The sequence below is a fragment of the Gopherus flavomarginatus genome, chromosome 2 (assembly GCF_025201925.1).
Source record: "Gopherus flavomarginatus isolate rGopFla2 chromosome 2, rGopFla2.mat.asm, whole genome shotgun sequence".
Taxonomy (NCBI): domain Eukaryota; kingdom Metazoa; phylum Chordata; order Testudines; family Testudinidae; genus Gopherus; species Gopherus flavomarginatus.
Genome location: NC_066618.1, coordinates 180737166 through 180756452, shown reverse-complemented (window position 1 = coordinate 180756452; position 19287 = coordinate 180737166). Strand labels below are relative to the sequence as shown.

Here is a 19287-nt window from a genome sequence, read left to right as displayed (position 1 = left end):
ACATCTCTGGCGAGGAAGCAGCAGCACTCTGTGTCCCTGCAGCCTTCGGAGGGAGGAAGCAACAGGACTGCTGGCTGAGCTCTTCCTCCTCCCACCCCTAAAGCTGCTGCTTCTCCTTCCCTGCTGCTGGAATCCCAGCACTGCCACCTGGTTTGCAGACCACCTGCTGAGGTGAGTCAGGGGATGGAGGCAGAGGCAATACCTGGGACTCCAGTAGCAAGGATGGAGAAGCAGCAGCTGTAGGGGTGAGGGGAGGAGGAGGAGCTCAGCAGGCAACCGCTGCTTCCTCCCTCCCCGGGCTACAGGGACACATGGAAAATTTGGGGTGAGGGGCCATGCCCCTGCTTGCCCACTCTTGTGCATGCCCCTGTAACCAATTCTGTTTATTAGAAAAATCATGATTATTTTTGTGTTAACTATTCTTCACAAAGACAGACATACAGATAACAACACTATCAAACAATTCACACTTAGAACCATTTCTTACATTGTTCATTAAGCACTAACCTTGGCCATTGGGAACTATTCGATTGGCTAGCCCAAACTCATATGCTTCTTGTGCACCAACAGGACGACCAGTTAGAATGAGATCTAAGGCTCGTGAGAGACCAATCAGTCGAGGGAGCCGTACAGTGCCACCATCAATCAATGGAACACCTGTGAAGACAAAAAACAGGATTAAAAGAAAACCCAAATGTTTACATTTTAAAACAATGTTTTGGCCTAATCCTGCCTGACTTTACTCAAGTGAGTATTCTAGACTGCTTCTTTGCATTTAATTCATGTAACACAAAGGAGTATTTCATTAGTAAAGGTTTGCAGGATTCTCCCTTTAATTTCACAACAGAAAGACAGTTATCTAAAACTGCAAGTGCAATTTGATCTACCCTGAAAAGTGACTCTAAGAACAGCACTCCTGGCTTCCATGTTTTTTCCCTGATGATTTCTGTATCAAATGTGTTCGTTTTACAAGTAAAAAGGTTTGGTTTTCTTTCCTATATGTCAGCTCTGCAAACTGCCCAGTCTCTGAGAATCAAGCTAGGCTCTTTCGTACTCTAGCTTCATCACTAATAAATATCCTTTATAGACCAATTTATGCTCTCTGTGGCACCTGTGTAAACCCGGTGCCTTTCATGAGTTTGCACAGTTGTTACTGGATGGGCCTCTACTTTAAGTCCTGATTGGACCATAATTTAGCAAACATTTCTATTGATGCACAACGAGTACAAAAATCCATCTCACTCTGTTTTTGCTGTGTTGACTCTGCAGGCATCTCAGAAGACAAGAGTAATATTTGTCACAGAACAAATGTGACTAAGCACAGGAAGCAGATTTATTTTTACAAGTCACTTTTCCAAACAGATATGCACTTCAGGAAGTGATTTAATGTTGTTTACGTGTTTATTAGAAATGTGCTGATGTTGTCAGGAACAATTCCCAAAGACCAGAGTTGAAAGATTTGCTTTTATAAGAATCTGTGTGACTAAGGCCCAGATCTACAAAGGGACTTAGGTGTTATCGCACTGAACATCATACCCCCCTAACCTTTAGGAAAAACCACAGGACCCACACTACTATTTATAAAGCTGATTTAGGTGACTAAGTTCTCTATACAATGACTAGGGAGAGACAAGTGCTGGTGCACCTGAGGGTATTTCAGGCTCTGGCTGAGCCTTTTGGGTATGGCTGTCTGTTGCTTCTGCCATTTCTGGCTCGCTGGCGCCCACTGGCGTTGAGTTTGAAGATGTGGTTGCAATTGCTGGTGCTGGTTGCTGTTCCAGTTCTGGGTCTGGGACTGGAGGTGCTGTGGCTGTTTTAGTGGTTGGCATGGAATCCGGGTCCACTACCTCTGTCTGGGTCTCTGGTAACACAGACGGGGCGCCTGTGGACGGCTCAGGAACAGGAATGGGTCTGGAAGCTTGCCTGGTTTGGCTGCGTGTAACCATTCCCACTCTCTTGGCCCGCTTCACCTGGTTGGCCAAGTCTTTCCCCAGTAGCATGGGGATAGGATAATTGTCATAGACTGCAAAAGTCCACATTCCTGACCAGCCTTTGTACTGGACAGGCAGTTCAGCTGTAGGCAAGTCTACAGCTTGTGACATGAAGGGGTAAATTGTTACTTTGGCCTTTGGGTTGATGAATTTGGGGTCTACGAAGGATTGGTGGATAGCTGACACTTGTGCCCCCGTCTCTCTCCACGCAGTAACCTTTTTTCTGCCCACTCTCAAATTTTCCCTTCGCTGCAAGGGTATTTGAGAGGCATCTGGGCCTGGGGATCTTTGGTGTGATGGTGGTGTAATGAATTGCACTCGGATGGCGTTCTTTGGACAGTTGGCCTTGATATGTCCCAGTTCATTACACTTAAAGCATCTTCCATCTGATGGGTCACTGGGCCGAGGTGAGTTACTGGAGACTGGAGAGGTGGAAGAATAGGGCGTCTGTGGCTTTACTTGGGTTGTATGTGGGGTCTTTGGCTGTCCTCGGTTGTAGGGTTTATGGTCGGTGTGCCCCCGGGGTATTCGTTCCCCTTGACCGTAGCTTTCTTGCTTTCTGCCATTTCCATCCATCTGGCTCCAATCTCCCCCGCCTCAGCGAGATTTTTGGGTTTTCCATCTTGTATGTACCGTGTTATGTCCTCAGGAACACCATCCAAGAACTGCTCCATTTGTATGAGGAGGTGCAGTTCTTCCAAGGTTTTAACATTGTGTCCTGATATCCAGGCCTCATAATTTTTCCCAACGTAGTAGGCGTGTTTGGGAAATGACACATCTGGTTTCCACTTTTGGGTTCTGAAACGCCGACGGGCATGATCCGGGGTTATCCCCATTCTGTATCTGGCCTTGGTTTGAAAAAGTTTATAGTCGTTCATTTTCTCCTTAGGCATTTCAGCTGCCACCTCTGCTAAAGGTCCACTGAGCTGTGGCCTCAATTCTACCATGTACTGGTCTTCAGGGATGCTGTACCCAAGACAGGCTCTTTCAAAATTTTCCAAGAAGGCCTTGGTGTCATCACCTGCCTTGTAGGTGGGAAATTTTCTGTGATGTGGAACCATAATTGGCGAAGGGTTGTTAGGATTGGCTGGCGCATGCAACCCAGCTTGCGCTAAGTCCAGTTCATGTTTTCTCTGTTTTTCCTTCTCTTCACTTTCTTTTTGTTGTTTTTCCATTTCTTTTTGTTGTTTTTCCATTTCTCGGCGGTAGGCTACCTCTTCTTCTGCTTGTTTCATTTTGTTGGCCACTTCTTCTTCTTGTAGTTTTCTGTGGTGGGCTGCATTTTTGGCTTCTTCTTGTTTTTGTAGCCTTTCCATCTCTTGTTTGTGAGTTGCCTCATCTCTGGCCATCTGTGTTCTGAGCAGTTCTATCTGTTTTTCCATTGCTTCGAGCTGTACTGCGTCTGGTTTTCGTGACATCCTGTTTTCTTGTGTTGGGGTGCCCTCCGGTGTTTGTTGTCTGAACTGCAGGTTCTCTGTTGCCTCCTGGGGTCTGCCTAGCAACAGTGCCTTTTTCCCTTTCTTCCTCTAGCTAATTTTTTCAATGTAAAGTAAACCAGAAAAAACACTTTATTTGCATGTGTATAGTGCTGGAATCTGCCTCCTAATGGGAGTGCTATTGTGTGACAAAAGACCCTTAATAGTCTCTTAATGGTTTCTTGCTTAATATGCAAGCCACAACTGCCAGAGAGAGCAGAGAAAAAAAATTTATCTCTGGTTCCTTTTAAAACCAAACCCTCTCTGCTAAAAAGCCCCTAGCAGAGAAAAGAAAAATATAATATTCCTACTGGCTTCTGGATTCTATCTTTCCCACAACGCTGCCACTCATATCATAAACCTAGTCCCAGATTTGGACCTTAGCATCCAAAATATAGGGGTTAGCATGAAAACCTCCAAGCTTAGTTACCAGCTTGGACCTGGTAAAGCTGCCACTACCCAAAAAATTAGAGTGTTTTGGGGCACTCTGGTCCCCCCAAAAACCTTCCCTGGGGACCCCAAGACTCAAATCCCTTGAGTCTCACAACAAAGGGAAATAAACCTTTTCCCTTCCCCCCTCCAGGTGTTCCTGGAGAGACACACAGAAGCAAGCTCCATGAATCTAAACAGAGGGAGTCCACCCTTTTTATTTCCAGTCCTGGAAACACAAGCACTTCCCTCTTCACCCAGAGGGAATGTAAAGTCAGGCTAGTAAATCTAACACACACAGATTTCCCCCTGACTTCTTCCTCCCACCAATTCCCTGGTGAGCACAGACTTAATTCCCTGGAGTTCCCCACTAAAGAAAAACTCCAACAGGTCTTAAAAAAAAGCTTTATATAAAAAGAAAGAAAAAATACATAAAAATGGTCTCTCTGTATTAAGGTGACAAATACAGGGTCAATTGCTTAAAAGAAATATGAATAAACAGCCTTATTTAAAAAGAATACAATTCAAAGCACTCCAGTAACTATAGACATGTAAATACAAAAGAAAAAACAATAACCCCTATTGTTTTTATGATCTCTGTACTCACAACTTGGAAACAGAAGATTAGAAAGCAGGAAATAGAAATCCCCTCATAGCCGAGAGAGAGTCAGACAGAAGACCAAGAACAAAGGACTCACACACAAACTTCCCTCCACCCAGAGTTGAAAAAATCCTGTTTCCTGATTGGTCCTCTGGTCAGGTGCTTCAGATACTTATTTCCAGGTGAAAGAGACGTTAACCCTTAGCTATCTGTTTATGACACAAGTACCTAAGATGGAGATCCACAAAGCCAGCTAGGCAAAGAGCCGCGTAAGCTAGCCAATGCAACATGCTGACCAGAGTGGGGTGTGCTAAGCCCTGCCCCTCTCACAGAGAAAAGCGCCTAAGTCTGGGCTGCATTTGGGTTCCTAGCTCTGCTTGCGATCCATGAACCACAGGAAGTTAGGTGTCTGAATGCCTAAGTGGTGTGCAGGACCCAAAACAAAACATCGAGGGGAGGGGAGGAAAGAACCTCCATTATAACCTTTAGCCTAGTGGATAGAGTTTTCACCCTGGAAATGTGAAATCCCCAGTTCAAGTTCTTCCTCCCCCTGGATGTAGACTATTCTGAGGTATCAGAGGGTAGCCGTGTTAGTCTGGATCTGTAAAAGCAGCAAAGGATCCTGTGGCACCTTATAGACTAACAGACGTTTTGGAGCATGAGCTTTCGTGGGTGAATACCCACTTCCTCAGATGCATGTAATGGAAATATCCAGGGGCAGGTATATATATGTGTGCTAGCAAGCAAGCTAGAGATAACGAGGTCAGTTCAATCAGGGAGGATGAGGCCCTGTTCTAGCAGTTGAGGTGTGAAAACCAAGAGAGGAGAAACTGGTTCTGTAATTGGCAAGCCATTCACAGTCTTTGTTCAATCCTGAGCTGATGGTGTCAAATTTACAGATGAACTGAAGCTCAGCAGTTTCTCTTTGAAGTCTGGTCCTGAAGTTTTTTTGCTGCAGGATGGCCACCTTAAGGTCTGCTATAGTGTGGCCAGGGAGGTTGAAGTGCTCTCCTACAGGTTTTTGTATATTGCCATTCCTAATGTCTGACTTGTGTCCATTTATCCTTTTCCGTAGAGACTGTCCAGTTTGGCCGATGTACATAGCAGAGGGGCATTGCTGGCATATGATGGCGTATATTACATTGGTGGATGTGCAGGTGAATGAACCAGTGATGGTGTGGCTGATCTGGTTAGGTCCTGTGATGGTGTCGCTGGTGTAGATATGTGGGCAGAGTTGGCATCGAGGTTTGTTGCATGGATTGGTTCCTGAGCTAGAGTTATTATGGTGTGGTGTGCAGTTACTGGTGAGAATATGTTTCAGGTTGGCAGGTTGTCTGTGGGCAAGGATTGGTCTGCCACCCAAGGCCTGTGAAAGTGTGGGATCATTGTCCAGGATGGGTTGTAGATCCTTGATGATGCGTTGGAGGGGTTTTAGCTGGGGGCTGTATGTGATGGCCAGTGGAGTCCTGTTGGTTTCTCTCTTGGGTTTGTCTTGCAGTAGGAGGCTTCTGGGTACACGTCTGGCTCTGTTGATCTGTTTCCTTATTTCCTCGTGTGGGTATTGTAGTTTTGAGAATGCTTGGTGGAGATTTTGTAGGTGTTGGTCTCTGTCTGAGGGGTCAGAGCAGATGCGGTTGTACCTCAGTGCTTGGCTGTAGACAATGGATCGTGTGATGTGCCCGGGATGGAAGCTGGAGGCATGAAGGTAGGCATAGCGGTCGGTGGGTTTTCGATATAGGGTGGTGTTAATGTGACCATCACTTATTTGCACCGTGGTGTCAAGAAAGTGGACCTCCCGTGTAGATTGATCCAGGCTGAGGTTGATGGTGGGGTGGAAGCTGTTGAAATCATGGTGGAATTTTTCCAGAGTCTCCTTCCCATGGGTCCAGATGATGAAGATGTCATCAATGTAGCGTAGATAGAGAAGGGGTGTGAGTGGACGAGAGCTGAGGAAGCGTTGTTCCAGGTCGGCCATGAAGATATTGGCATATTGTGGGGCCATGCGGGTGCCCATAGCAGTGCCACTGATCTGGAGATATATATTGTCATCAAATTTGAAATAGTTGTGTGTAAGTATAAAGGCACAGAGCTCAGCAGCCAGTTGTGCTGTGGCATCATCAGGGATAGTGTTTCTGACAGCTTGTATTCCATCTGTGTGTGGGATGTTTGTGTAGAGAGCCTCTACATCCATGGTGGCTAGGATGGTGTTTTCTGGGAGGTCACCAATGCATTGTAGTTTCCTCAGGAAATCAGTGGTGTCGCGGAGATAGCTGGGAGTGCTGGTGGCATAGGGTCTGAGTAGAGAGTCCATATATCCAGACAGTCCTTCAGTGAGAGTGCCAATGCCCGAGATGATGGGGCGTCCAGGATTTCCGGGTTTGTGGATCTTGGGTAGTAGATAGAATAACCCTGGTCGGGGCTCTAGGGGTATGTTGATTTCTTCTGGTGTTAGTGTAGGGAGTGTCCTGAGTGGATGCTGTAGTTTCTTAGTGTATTCCTCAGTGGGATCTGAGGGAAGTGGCCTGTAGAATTTGGTATTGGAGAGTTGTCTGGCTGCCTCCTTTTGATAGTCAGACCTGTTCATAATGACAACGGCACCTCCTTTATCAGCCTCTTTGATGATAATGTCAGGGTGGTTTCTGAGGCTGTGGATGGCATTGCGTTCTGCACGACTTAGGTTGTGAGGCAAGCGATGTTGTTGTTCCACGATTTCTGCCTGTGCACGCCGGCGGAAGCATTCAATGTATAGGTCCAGGCTGTCATTTCGACCCTCAGGAGGAGTCCATGTGGAGTTCTTTTTCTTGTGCTGTTGGTGGGAGGGCACCCGTGTATCAGTGCACCGTTCAGTGTTGTCCTGGAAGTATTCTTTGAGTCGGAGACGGCGAAAGTAGGCTTCCAGATCGCCACAGAACTGTATCATGTTGGTGGGGGTGGCAGGTGACAGAAACCTAGAACTATTCACCCACGAAAGCTCATGCTCCAAAACGTCTGTTAGTCTATAAGGTGCCACAGGATCCTTTGCTGCTTATTCTGAGGTACTGGTTCCTTCACTCACCTACTGACCTTGTTCTACTTCAATTAAATATTAATTGGGTCAGCAAAAACATTGGAATGACTATAGCCTAGTGCACTCACTTGAAATGTGGTCAATCCTTGTTCAAATCTCTTCTACCCATCAGGAGAAGGTGGTATTTGAACCAGGGATCTTCTACATGCTGGGTGAATAGCCTAACCCTTAGGCTACAGGTTGTAAGGGAGGGCCTCCTCACCTCCTGCTGTTTTTTGTGAACTCCTAAGGGGCCCAATCCAGTAGGCAGCCTCTGAGCATTGCTACCGGATCAAGCCCCCAGATGTGATTTAGGCAGCCGAACACCTATCTTCCCTGGTTTGTGAATTGTTCTTGGGGTTAGGCAGGAGGTGGGCGTTCAGATGCCAAGAGCAAGGCTGCAGTGCACATGCCTAGAGACAAAAAATTAGGTGCCAAGTCAATTTTTGCACCTACTGGGTTAGGGGGCAAGCAGGAGTTTTAAGGATCACAGCGGTGCCTAAAAACAGGACTTGGGCACCTAAGTACCTTCATGGATTGCACCATAAATAATTATACACTTTGCCCCAGTATACAGAAACCTAGAACTAGATACAGTAAAAGCTTGGTTATCCAGCATGTTGAGGGAATGGGGGAGGGGGTGCTGGTAAGTAAAAAATTCCGGTTTACTAGGAGGGAATTTGGGTGTGGGAGGGGGCTGGGGCACAGGAGGGGGTGCAGGGCGTGGGCTCTGGGAGGGAGTTTGGGTGAGGGAGGGGGCTTGGGACAGGGGGATGGGGATTGAGGCACGAGAGGGTTTTTGGGATGCTGGATCCAGGCAGTGCTCACCTCGGGCAGCTCCCCGCAAGCGGCGACATGTCCCTGCTGCTCCTAGGCGGAGGCGTGACTAGGCAGCTCTGCGCGCTACCTCCACCCGCAGGCATCGCCCCCATAGCTCCTACTGGCTGTGGTTCCTGACCAACGGGAGCTGCAGCACCAGCGCTTGAGGCAGGGACAGCGCACGGAGCCCCTGTGGCCGTTCCTCCACCTAGGAGCAGCAGGGACATGTCGCCACTTCCAGGGAGCCATGCAGAGCCAGGTAGGGAGCCTGCCAACCCCGCACCAACCAGACTATAAACTGGACTTTCAATGAATATCAGAAATGCCGGTTTATAGAGCTTTCCAGTTGGTAAAGTGCCAAATAACATAGCTTTTACTGTACTCTGGATAGTTAAAAACAGAAAGCCACCTGCCATTCCAAAACTCCCAAATGCAGCTTGATTAGGAGGGTAAATATATATATATATATATATTGTTAGAATTGGAACGCTATTCATGTTCTTATATAGCCCCTCCATCACCATTGTAACTGAGGTCTGGTCTACACTAAAATGTTAGATTGACCCAGCTCCTTCACTCAGAGATGTGAAAAATCCACATCCCTGAGCGGCATAGTTAAGCCAACCTTACCCCTGGTCTACACAGCACTGGGTCAACAGAAGAATTCTTCTGTCAGCCTAGCTACCACTTCTCGGGGAGGTGGATTAACTATGACAATGGGAGAACCCCTCCCATCAGCATAGGTAGTGTCTACACTGAAGTGCTGCAGCTGTGCCACTGTAGCATTTCAAGTGTAGACAAGCCCTGAGTCTCACAAACATTAATGAAATTATCTTTACGACACCCATGTGAAGTAGAGAAGTATTGTTATCTCTATCGTACAGATGGAGAACTGAGACACAGGAAGATTACGTAGCTTGTCCGAGGTCACACAGGAAGTCTGTGGCAGAGTTAAGAATTGAACACTGGTTCTCCGAATCCCACACCAGTGCCCTAACCTAAGTCTGTTCTTCCTCCATAACCAGGTGCTCTCCCCTAACAGGTTCAAGATGTAACAGGATGTTGCCACATGAATTTATTTCTATGAAAGGTTTTTAAATATTCACATTTAGCTCAGACACCACCACCATATTTCTTCATGGAGATGCTCCAAACTGGTTTAATAAAAATCAGTCATGATCTGAAATGAACTAAAAGGAAAATTTGTTCCCAGATCTTTACAGCTACCATGTGGATAAGTGGTCAGGATCAAAGGACAGATTATATGACAACAGCAGCACATAAAGCAGATTTTAAGAGTGGTGTCTTCTCTCCAAAGACACAACACCCACTCACTTTAAAAAAAAAAGGCAAAAAAAAAAAAAAAAGCAAAGCAGCACATGAAGCACTGTGTTCTCAAGTATTTTAAATGGGCCAAACTACAATAATCATAATACTGCAGCAGATGCTAAAGAAGCATGGTGCAAGTGTGTTGCATTCCCCAGACGTTCTTAGCACTGCTTTTTCTCTCACAGCAAGGGCCAAACTGTTAGGGTAAACCATGCTATTACAAACGGTAGACTTCTATCATATTCCCCCTTAGTCGTCTCTTTTCCAAGCTGAAAAGTCCCAATCTTCTTAATCTCTCCTCATATGGCAGCCGTTCCATACCCCAATCATTTTTGTTGCCCTTTTCTGAACCTTTTCCAACTCCAATATATCTTTTTTGAGATGGGGCGACCACATCTGCATGCAGTATTCAAGATGTGAGCCTACCATGGAGTTATATAGAGGCAACATGATATTTTCTATCTTATTATCTATCCCTTTCTTAATGATTCCCAACATTCTGTTAGCTTTTTTGACTGCTGCTACACAGTCATTGGATATTCGCAGAGAACTATCCACAGTGACTCCAACATCTCTCTCTTGAGTGGTAACAGCTAATTTAGACCCCATCATTTTATATATATAGTTAGGATTATGTTTTCCAATGTGCATTACTTTGCATTTATCACCACTGAATTTCATGCGATTGTTGCCCAGTCACCGAGTTTTGTAAGATCCCCTTGTAGCTCTTTGCAGTCTGCTTTGGACTTAACTACCTTGAGTAGTTTTGTATCATCCGCAGATTTTGCCACCTCACTGTTTATCCCTTTTTCCAGATCATTTATGAATATGTTGACTAGGATTGGACCAAGTACAGACCCCTGGGGGACACCACTGTTTACCTCTCTCCATTCTGAACACTGACCATTTATTCCTACCCTTTGTTTCCTATCTTTTAACTAGTTACCAATTCATTAGGGGACCTTCCCTCTTATTTCATGACAGCTTACTTTGCTTAAGAGCTTTTGGTGAGGGACCTTATCAAAGGCTTTCAGAAAATCTAAGTACACTATATTCACTGGATCCTCCTTGTTCACATGCTTGCTGACCCCCTCAAAGAATTCTAGTAGATTGGTGAGGCATGATTTCCCTTTATAAAATCATGTTGAGTCTTCCCCAACAAATTATGTTCCTCTGTGTGTCTGACAATTCTGTTCTTTAGTATAGTTTCCACCAATTTGCCCAGCACTGAAGTCAGGCTTTCCGGCCTGTAATTGCCGACCTCTGGAGCCCTTTAAAAAAACTGGTGTCAGATTAGCTATCCTCCAGTCATTTGGTACAGAAGCTGATTTAAATGATAGGCTACAAACCACAGTTAGTAGTTCTGCAATTTCACATTTGAGTTCCTTCAGAACTCTTGGGTGAATACCCTCTGGTCCTGGTGACTTATTACTGTTTAGTTTATCAGTTTGTTCCAAAACCTCCTCTGACGACCTCAATCTGGAATAGTTCCTCAGATTTGTCACCTAAAAAGAATGGCTCCAAGTTTGGGAATCTCCCTCACATCCTGAGCTGTGAAGACCAATGCAAAGAATTCATTTAGTTTCTCCACAATGGCCTTACCGTCCCTAAGTGCTCCTTCAGCATCTCAATCATCTAGTGGCCTCACTGGTTGTTTAGCAGGCTTTCTGCTTCTGATGTACTTAACCTTTTTTGCTATTACTTTTTGAGTCTTTGGCTAGCTGTTCTTCAAATTCTTTTTTGGCCTTCCTAATTATATTTTTACACTTCACTTGCCAGAGTTTATGCACCTTTCGATTTTCCTCACTAGAATTTAACTTCCACTTTCTAAAAGATGCCTTTTTGCCTCTCACTGCTTCTTTTACTTTGTTGGTTAGCCATGGTGGCACTTTTTTGGTTCTCTTACTATGTTTTTTTAATTTGGGCTATACATTTAAGTTGAGCCTCTATTATGGTGTCTTGAAAAAGTTTCCATGCAGCTTGCAGGGATTTCACCTTTTAGTTTCTGTTTAACTAACTTCCTCGTTTTTGTGTTGTTCCCCTTTCTAACATTAAATGCTACTGTATTGGGCCACGGTGGTGTTTTCCCTGCCACAGGGATGTTACATTTAATTATATTATGGTCACTATTACCAAGCAGTTCAGGTACATTCACCTCTTGGACCAGATCTTTACACATGGTAGTAGTGTTGTAAATTAGCTAATGAACTATTTAATTTACCAAAACTTTTAATCTTTTTCAAATTTGAAAGAATGAGAAGAATAATAAAAGGACAGTAAGATACCATACAGCAGCGTAGTAGTGGGGTTCAGTGGAAGCAGCCGCTTCGCCTCAGGGTGGGAGGCGCGGAAGCGGCGCCTGCTGGCCGGCGCTGCCAACAGCACAGCCGGAGGAGCCATGGGGCGGCAGCGGCAGCCCGGCACAGAAGCAGCACCTGCCGGCCTGTGCTACCAACAGTTCCTGCTGGCCCAGGAGAGCCCTGCCAGCGCAGCCGCAAAGCAGAGGCAGTGGCAGAGCCCGTGCATGCTGGAGGAGCGGATGCCACGGCTCTGCGCTGCTCATGGCAGCCACACTGGGCAGACCTGCGGCCGGTCACTCCCAGCAGGAGCCTCAGCACCGCCCGTGGCTCACCGGAATAATTCCCCCCTCCAGCCGTGGCCTGTCAGTGTGACCCGCCCATAGCCAGGCTCCACCAGCAGCCTTTGGCAGGGCAGCGCACCCAGGCTGAACGGGTGAGCTGGGCTGCAGCTCGCTCGGACCGTGCCTGGCGGGGCTCACTGCCTTCTTCCCTCACCCCCCAAGGGGTAGGGCCAGCGCTGAGCCTGGGCTGGTGCTGCACGCGGCGAGCCCCTCCCAGGCTCTCCCGGTCCTGGGGGCAGCTCCAGCCCCCTCTGCACAGAGAGCCTCGGGGACCCCAGCCCACTCCCATTCCCAGTAACCCCTCCCCAAACTCCATACCCCGTGTACCCCTCCCATGTACCCCATGCCCCTGACTTTCCCTCCCCTTAACCTCCCCTTGTACCTCTGTCCTCTGCCAGCCTCCCTGTATAGCCATGGGAGGGGGGAGCGGCGTGGATGGGGTGGGCACAGCATGGCCGCAGTGTGGCCGGAGGAGCCAGCCAAGGGGGGGGGCATGGCGTGGCCAGAGGAGCTGGGGGGCATGGCCAGAGGAGGAGCCAAGGGGGGCGCCTTTTTTATGTTTGCTTGCTCCCCCTGCTGTTAGAACCTGGCTACACCACTGATACCATACATCCAAAAATGAGAAAATATATATACAAAATAATAGTTTCCAGTCTGGATACAGCATCTATTACTTGAATTTGAAGACAATATCTGTACAATTGATCACAATGTATGTGTTTATTAGCAGTAAATGCCAAATTGTACAAATTGTTATTAGTTATCCCTGGATTGCAAATAAGATGAAAATAAAGCATAATAGCAACTTTGGATCAAATTTTTAAAAGGTATTTAGGCACTTATCTCCCATGGAAATCATTTCAGAAATCAATTTTATTTCAGTGGGAGTCAGGCTCCTAAATATATTTAAAAATCTAGGTCTTACTGACAATTTCAATTACACTGCAAGGACTATTTAATATAGCACTTCAGTGTAGAGCGGGGTAGGCAAACTATGGCCCGTGGTCCACATCCGGCCCGCCAGCTGATATAATCCAGCCCTCAAGCTCCCACTTGGGAGCGGGGTCTGTGGCTTACCCTGCTCCACACGCTCCAGCTCTCCAGCTGGCCACTCCGTGTGCATGCACTCCAGCTCTCTGGGGGCCACTCCGCGTGCATGTGCTGCGGCTCCACCTAGCTCCCAGAAGCAGCAGTATGTCCTCCCTCCAGCTCCTACGCGTAGGGGCAGCCAGGGGAGTCCACACGCTGCCCCTTCCCCAAGTGCCGCCCCCGCCAGCTCCCATTGACTGGGAACTGCAGCCAATGGGAGCTCCGGGGGCGATGACTGCAGACATGGCAGCGCACAGAACCGCCTGGACATGCTTCTGTGTAGGAGCCAGAGAGGGGGACATGCCGTTGCTTCCAGGAGCTGCTTGAGGTAAGTGCTGCCTGGAGTCTGCACTTCATAGCCACTCCCATGTCCCAACCCTCTTCCCCAGCCCTGATCCCCCTCCCACTCTCCTGCACGCCTCGGTCCCAGCCCGGAGCACCGTCCTGCACCCTAAACCTCTCATCCCCAGCCCTACCCCAGAGCCTGCAGCCCCAGCCAGAGCCCTAACCCCCCCAAACCTTGCCCCTTCCCAGAGCCCCCTTCTGCACCCTGAACTCATTTCTGTCCCCACCCCAGAGCCCACACCCCCAGCCAGAGCCCTCACCCCCTCCACATCCCAGCTCCAAATTTGTAAGCATTCATGGCCTGCCATACAATTTCCATACCCAGATATGGCCCTTGGGCCAAAAAATTTGCCCACCCTTGATGTAGACACTACCTTCACCAATGGGAGGGATTCTCCCATCAGCGTAGGTAATCCACCTCCCCCAAGTAGCTAGGTTAACGGAAGAATTCTTCTGTCGGCCTAGTATTGTCTACGCGGGGGGTTAAGTCGGGCTTAACTACGTCACTCAGGAATGTGGATTTGTCACACCCCTAAGCAGCAGTAGCTATGGCAATGTAAGTTCCCAGTGTAGATAAGCCCTTAGTTGGCTAACAGTTTTCTCATTTCCAAACTTGTCTGTAACATTTGGCTATAAAGAAAGCAGGCAAAGAGAAAGAGACCCCAAGGGATCAGGGCCCAATTATCAAATCAATCTGTAACCATGTGCCTGCAAACTGTGTGCACATAAACTGGAAAATTGTGGGTCTATGTACCCAATTCACATATACAGATATAGGTTTCACACTTGCAAGAACTGGGAGTGCAATTCTAAAAGCATTTTTTAAAATCTGATCTCTGCTATCTCTGTAGAGATTTTGTATGAAAACATACCAAAGCGTCTGCAGAACACTCCAAAAATGGCACTCTGCTCCACAACACGCAGGTCAGCCAAAAGAGAGAGCTCAAGACCCCCAGCCACTGCATATCCACTTACTGCAGCAATCACTGGTTTGGAAAACTTTATTCGGGAAGGACCCTATCAAAATAAAAGATATATTAATACAGTCATACCACAGTGTACATACCAAAGACCCAATCCTGCAAACACTGTTGGATGTACTGCTTAATACAGGATGGAGGTTTATTGACTTCAGCAGCACTATGCCTTGTAATAAGCGTTTACAGAATTGGGCCATATCTAGGATGGTTGCAACAAGCACATCAGCTAATGCACCCATATATACTAACTTTGATTTATTATCTTGGTTTTGCTGTGATCAATTTACATGATTATGATTACAGTCTACTCAGTTTATTAAGGATTGCTTTACCAGGCTATATCCCTGGATACCTAATTAGCCTAATGACTGCTGTTTAATCAGGACAGCAGTAGCAAAAAATTAATAAGACATTTGTCCAGTGCCAGTGAGTTAAACTGGTGTTAAAACAAATGTTCACAGTAGTGAAATTCTAAGCTGCAGTCACAGAAGTTGTCCTGTATAGATTATGTAAAGCTGCAAATCAAATGATGACCTTAGATACATCTGTTCAACTCCATGGTCTTCCAAATTTTACCTTAAATTTGAGCATGTACCACTGAGGCATAATATGAAGGCAAAAAGGTTATACAGGTGCAGCCAAGGGCACAATTTGGCTAACAGAACCTTTATTACTGGTTATGATGTGCAAGGTAGAAAGAACCCACTTATACTTTCAGAGCCCATGTTGAATTTTTAGGGCTGACCGTAAGAAAGACATTTTACTTGTTAGCTGAGCAAATTTTGATATCAGGGAGACAGTACACATGGAAGGAAGGAAATTCACTTTCATCCTTGATTTGTTTTGAATGTGTTCAAATTTCATAGTATACACTGCAATCATATAAGATTTGAATGCCATAATTATGCATATTAGGACTGTATTAAAGGATCAAGCATCAGTAATTTAGAGAAGTAGTCAGTTTGCTAACAGACCAAATGTAACCCACGGCTGTTAGTGTTAATACAAAGACATGCCTCAGAGACTACTGGACTCAGCAAGTGAAAGACAGAGGACTGCATACTGTGACCTATTGCTTCTGTGGCTGTCTTTTAAAAACATGTTGTACTTAAACCACATCTTTCACCAGAGGACCTCAAATTCCTTTAAAAGAGCTAATAAGTTTTGTTATTTATATTATAAAGATGGAGAAATTGAGGCACAGTTAAACAAGCTATTCACCCACTCAAATCACTACTCTTTCATGAACACAATTCAAACAGTAGGATTACTTTGCTTGTATATGTTGAGTCTCAGACAAGATTCTCAAAAAGACTCTAGAATAACAACTTTCAGGAAAAAAAGATTTCATTCTATTTGAGTTATACACCCTCATCTGTCCAAATGCTAAATAAATTTACAGATATGAGAAGCAGCAGCAAACTTCAGACAGGAATATGCACTACTCTATCCTGTGAGACTGATACCTTGATATCGTCTCAACCAGAGAAGCCTAGTAACTTTATTGACCTTCATACTATCTAAGATAAGAACAAAACCGACTCAATGTATGGTGAATGAATTCTGATACCCAAGTATCTAATTCAACATTTTGTTTTCTGAGACTACGGATTTTATCAATACATCACCATTAATGTACTTCTGGCAAATGTGCTGTATATGGAAACACATACCGTACATACTCGTTCATAAGCCGAATTTATTTAGTAAAAAAGGGAAGCACCAGAGAAGGGGGTCGGTTTATGAACAGGTATGGAGAGGGAGAGGTGGGGCACAGTCCCTCCCCCCACCATAGGGAGCAAGAAAAGGCAGCAGAGGCAGAAGGGAAGAGGAGGGGCCAGAGTCTCTCCGCTTCTGGCCACGCTGCTCTCCCCACAGCATCCGACGCAGCTGCACCGCTCAGCCCCGCACCCCAGAGCAGGGTGTGGCCATGCCACCCAGCCCGCTGGAGCATGCTGCAGCCGCGCCGCCCGGTGTGGCCCTCCCCAGATAAGGTGGGAAGGGATGGGATGGGGATAGTGTGGGGGTCCCAGGCTAGGGGTTGGGTTATGTAGGGAATGGACACAGGGGTTACTCCCCTGACCTCCCGCTCTCTCCCCCCCAAAAAAACCCCACATTTCCCCACCAGTTGCTGTCCCGGCCCGTCGGGGTAAGCAGCTGGTGTGCTGGGACACTGTTTAATTAGGTTTACTTCCGTGCCTGCAGACGCTCGAGGTAAACAAATCATCTTGGCCCATCAGTGGCTTATGCTGATGGCCCGGGAGCCAAAGTTTGCTGACCCCTGAATTATAGGGTTGGCTTATGAATGGGTCATAAAAATTTCTCATTTTTACTTATCCATCTTGGGGGGGGGGGGTCAGCTTATAAACGAACCGGCTTATGATCAAGTATATACAGTAAGTCTCTGTGTGCCCATATAAAGTGATGTTCAAAGCATTGAGCAGAGCCATCTAACATACTGAAAATAAAACACTTACCTAACACATCCACCTTACAAGTGGTCCATCTCTAGCAAACCTCCCTGGTGTACCTGAAGTTCTTATGTTTTCATATGGACCACTCCCCTACCACCAGCCACAGCACGTACGAATATAAAGATATTCATTTTTAGGAGGCAGAATGCTTATGAAGTCAGAAGAATCTGTCTGTTTCTGAGCAAAACTGTGAACTCCTGCACCAAAGTCTTCATGGCAGAGATACCATGCAAATGGAGAATGACTGGGATCATATTAACATTGGTGAAAATCCAGCTTTCCAGACATGACTCAAATACCTACATATGACACTGGGCCGAAGTTTTCTTTACCAAAAAATGTTTGATATACCATGCTGGAAAATAGTTAATAGTAGATCTGTGTATACTGTCTATCCCTCAACAGTCTCTGCCTACTGTATTTTCATTTGAACTACAAATGACCCTGTGCACACAATCATGTAATTCATATTTATATAAACAGAGGGTACAGTACATATAATTTCCAAGATGTCTGGGAAGTGATGCATCATAACTCAACGCCTACTTTTCATTTGGGGGAAACAATCCCATTTAATTTTAGTTAGCTTCAAAGAAGACAAGTATTTTTTCCTGTTTTTGGTGTCTGCAAGTTAACAGAAATTTGTCACTTGTTTCCATAAATCAAGATTTTAAAGTTTTCTTGTTTGTTAAAAACAAAACAGCTGCCTCTCACACATATAGCAAAACAACTGAAACACAATGATATGGTCCTGCAGCAATTTCAAGCCACGAAAATTGACTTTAGTTTCACTGAATTGCAAAAACCTCTCCATGCTGCACAGTTCTGTTTCCAAGTACGTACCATGGGACCAGGACCTTTGGTGACATCTTGTTCCAATTTTATTGAGGTTGGGTTGTGGGCCAGCTCTTTCAAATCATAACCAGCACAGAAATTACCTCCTACAAAACACCACAAAAATTAGACTCCGCAGTGATGAATTCAGGAAAGCATCAGTGTGGGGTCAGTGGAGCTCCAAATACTCACATTTTTTCCTTGAGGTTTGTCCAAGAGCTGCTTTTGGGGTGGCTCAAGGCACCATTTTCTTTTATTCAGAAGCTTATTTCACCCTGAAAGCTATGCTGAAAATGTGCATCAGACAATTTTTACACACATCTAAGGAACAGCTCTGGATCAGAAAATGTATACATATATCTAAGACAAACATCATATCTATATTTCTGTCCATCCATTTAGCAACAGCAGCATTTCGCTACAACTTTCAAATGGGATTATTGATAGTGAAGGTGTAGTCACACCTATTGTCAAAGGTGCATGAAAATTTCCCATTCTCAAGAGGTCATTTTCAGCTCCCTACCCAGTGAAGCTGGTTTCAGGGCACATTGTGCCAGCCCAAAGTGGCGTATAATGTATAGTAGATCCATCCAGTTTTATGAGAGACACTTAGGCCTAGATCCACAAAAGTATTTAGTCCCTTAACTTCTACTGATTTAAATGGAATTTAGGAGCCTAAATAGCTTTCTGGATCTAGGTTCTTCATTTATTCTACCTTTAAATTTTTCTGATTCATGTTGAAGTTAATATTGTTGTTAAGTGTAAGACTTAATGGAGTCCTGGTTATATATCCTAGGGTGGTACAAAAAATAATAATTATTGTTCTTATTACAGACATAGGGCCAGATCTTCAGCTGACACTAATTGGTATAGATTAATTGAAATCAGTATAGTTGTACCAATTTACACCAGCTAAAGATCTGACTCATACATTTTAATGATATCTCAACAGGATGTATCTCTTCCATTATACCTGTCTTTTTCAGTTGTATAAAGGTAAGTCAGTGAAGACAAAGGATCTGATTCTTGTTTATACTAATGTCCTTTTCATCACTCTGGCAGCACAAAAAGGCCTTGAAGAGGGTGTAAAGCATATCTAAGATGGCAGAAGAAAAAATTTGTAGATATTCTGAGAAATTTGCAAAACAATATAAGGCCCAACAGTACCCACTGCCTGAAAGGCTACAACATGCCAAATGTGTCCATAAGATTGTACTTTGAAAAAGCAGCAAAG

General features: G+C 45.5%; 1 protein-coding gene across 2 annotated transcripts in view; it reads right to left on the bottom strand.

Moving 5' to 3' along the window:
- The window catches only part of LOC127044932 (uncharacterized), a 46116-nt gene that overhangs the window by 9242 nt on the left and 17587 nt on the right, over positions 1–19287 (bottom strand). For both annotated transcript variants that reach the window (XM_050940245.1, XM_050940247.1), the window contains exons 3-5: positions 18063–18160; positions 14638–14782; positions 508–657 (exon numbers count right to left, since the gene is read on the bottom strand). In XM_050940245.1, the coding sequence (XP_050796202.1) occupies positions 508–657; positions 14638–14782; positions 18063–18160 (393 nt within the window). The remainder of the gene's footprint in view (positions 1–507; positions 658–14637; positions 14783–18062; positions 18161–19287) is intronic.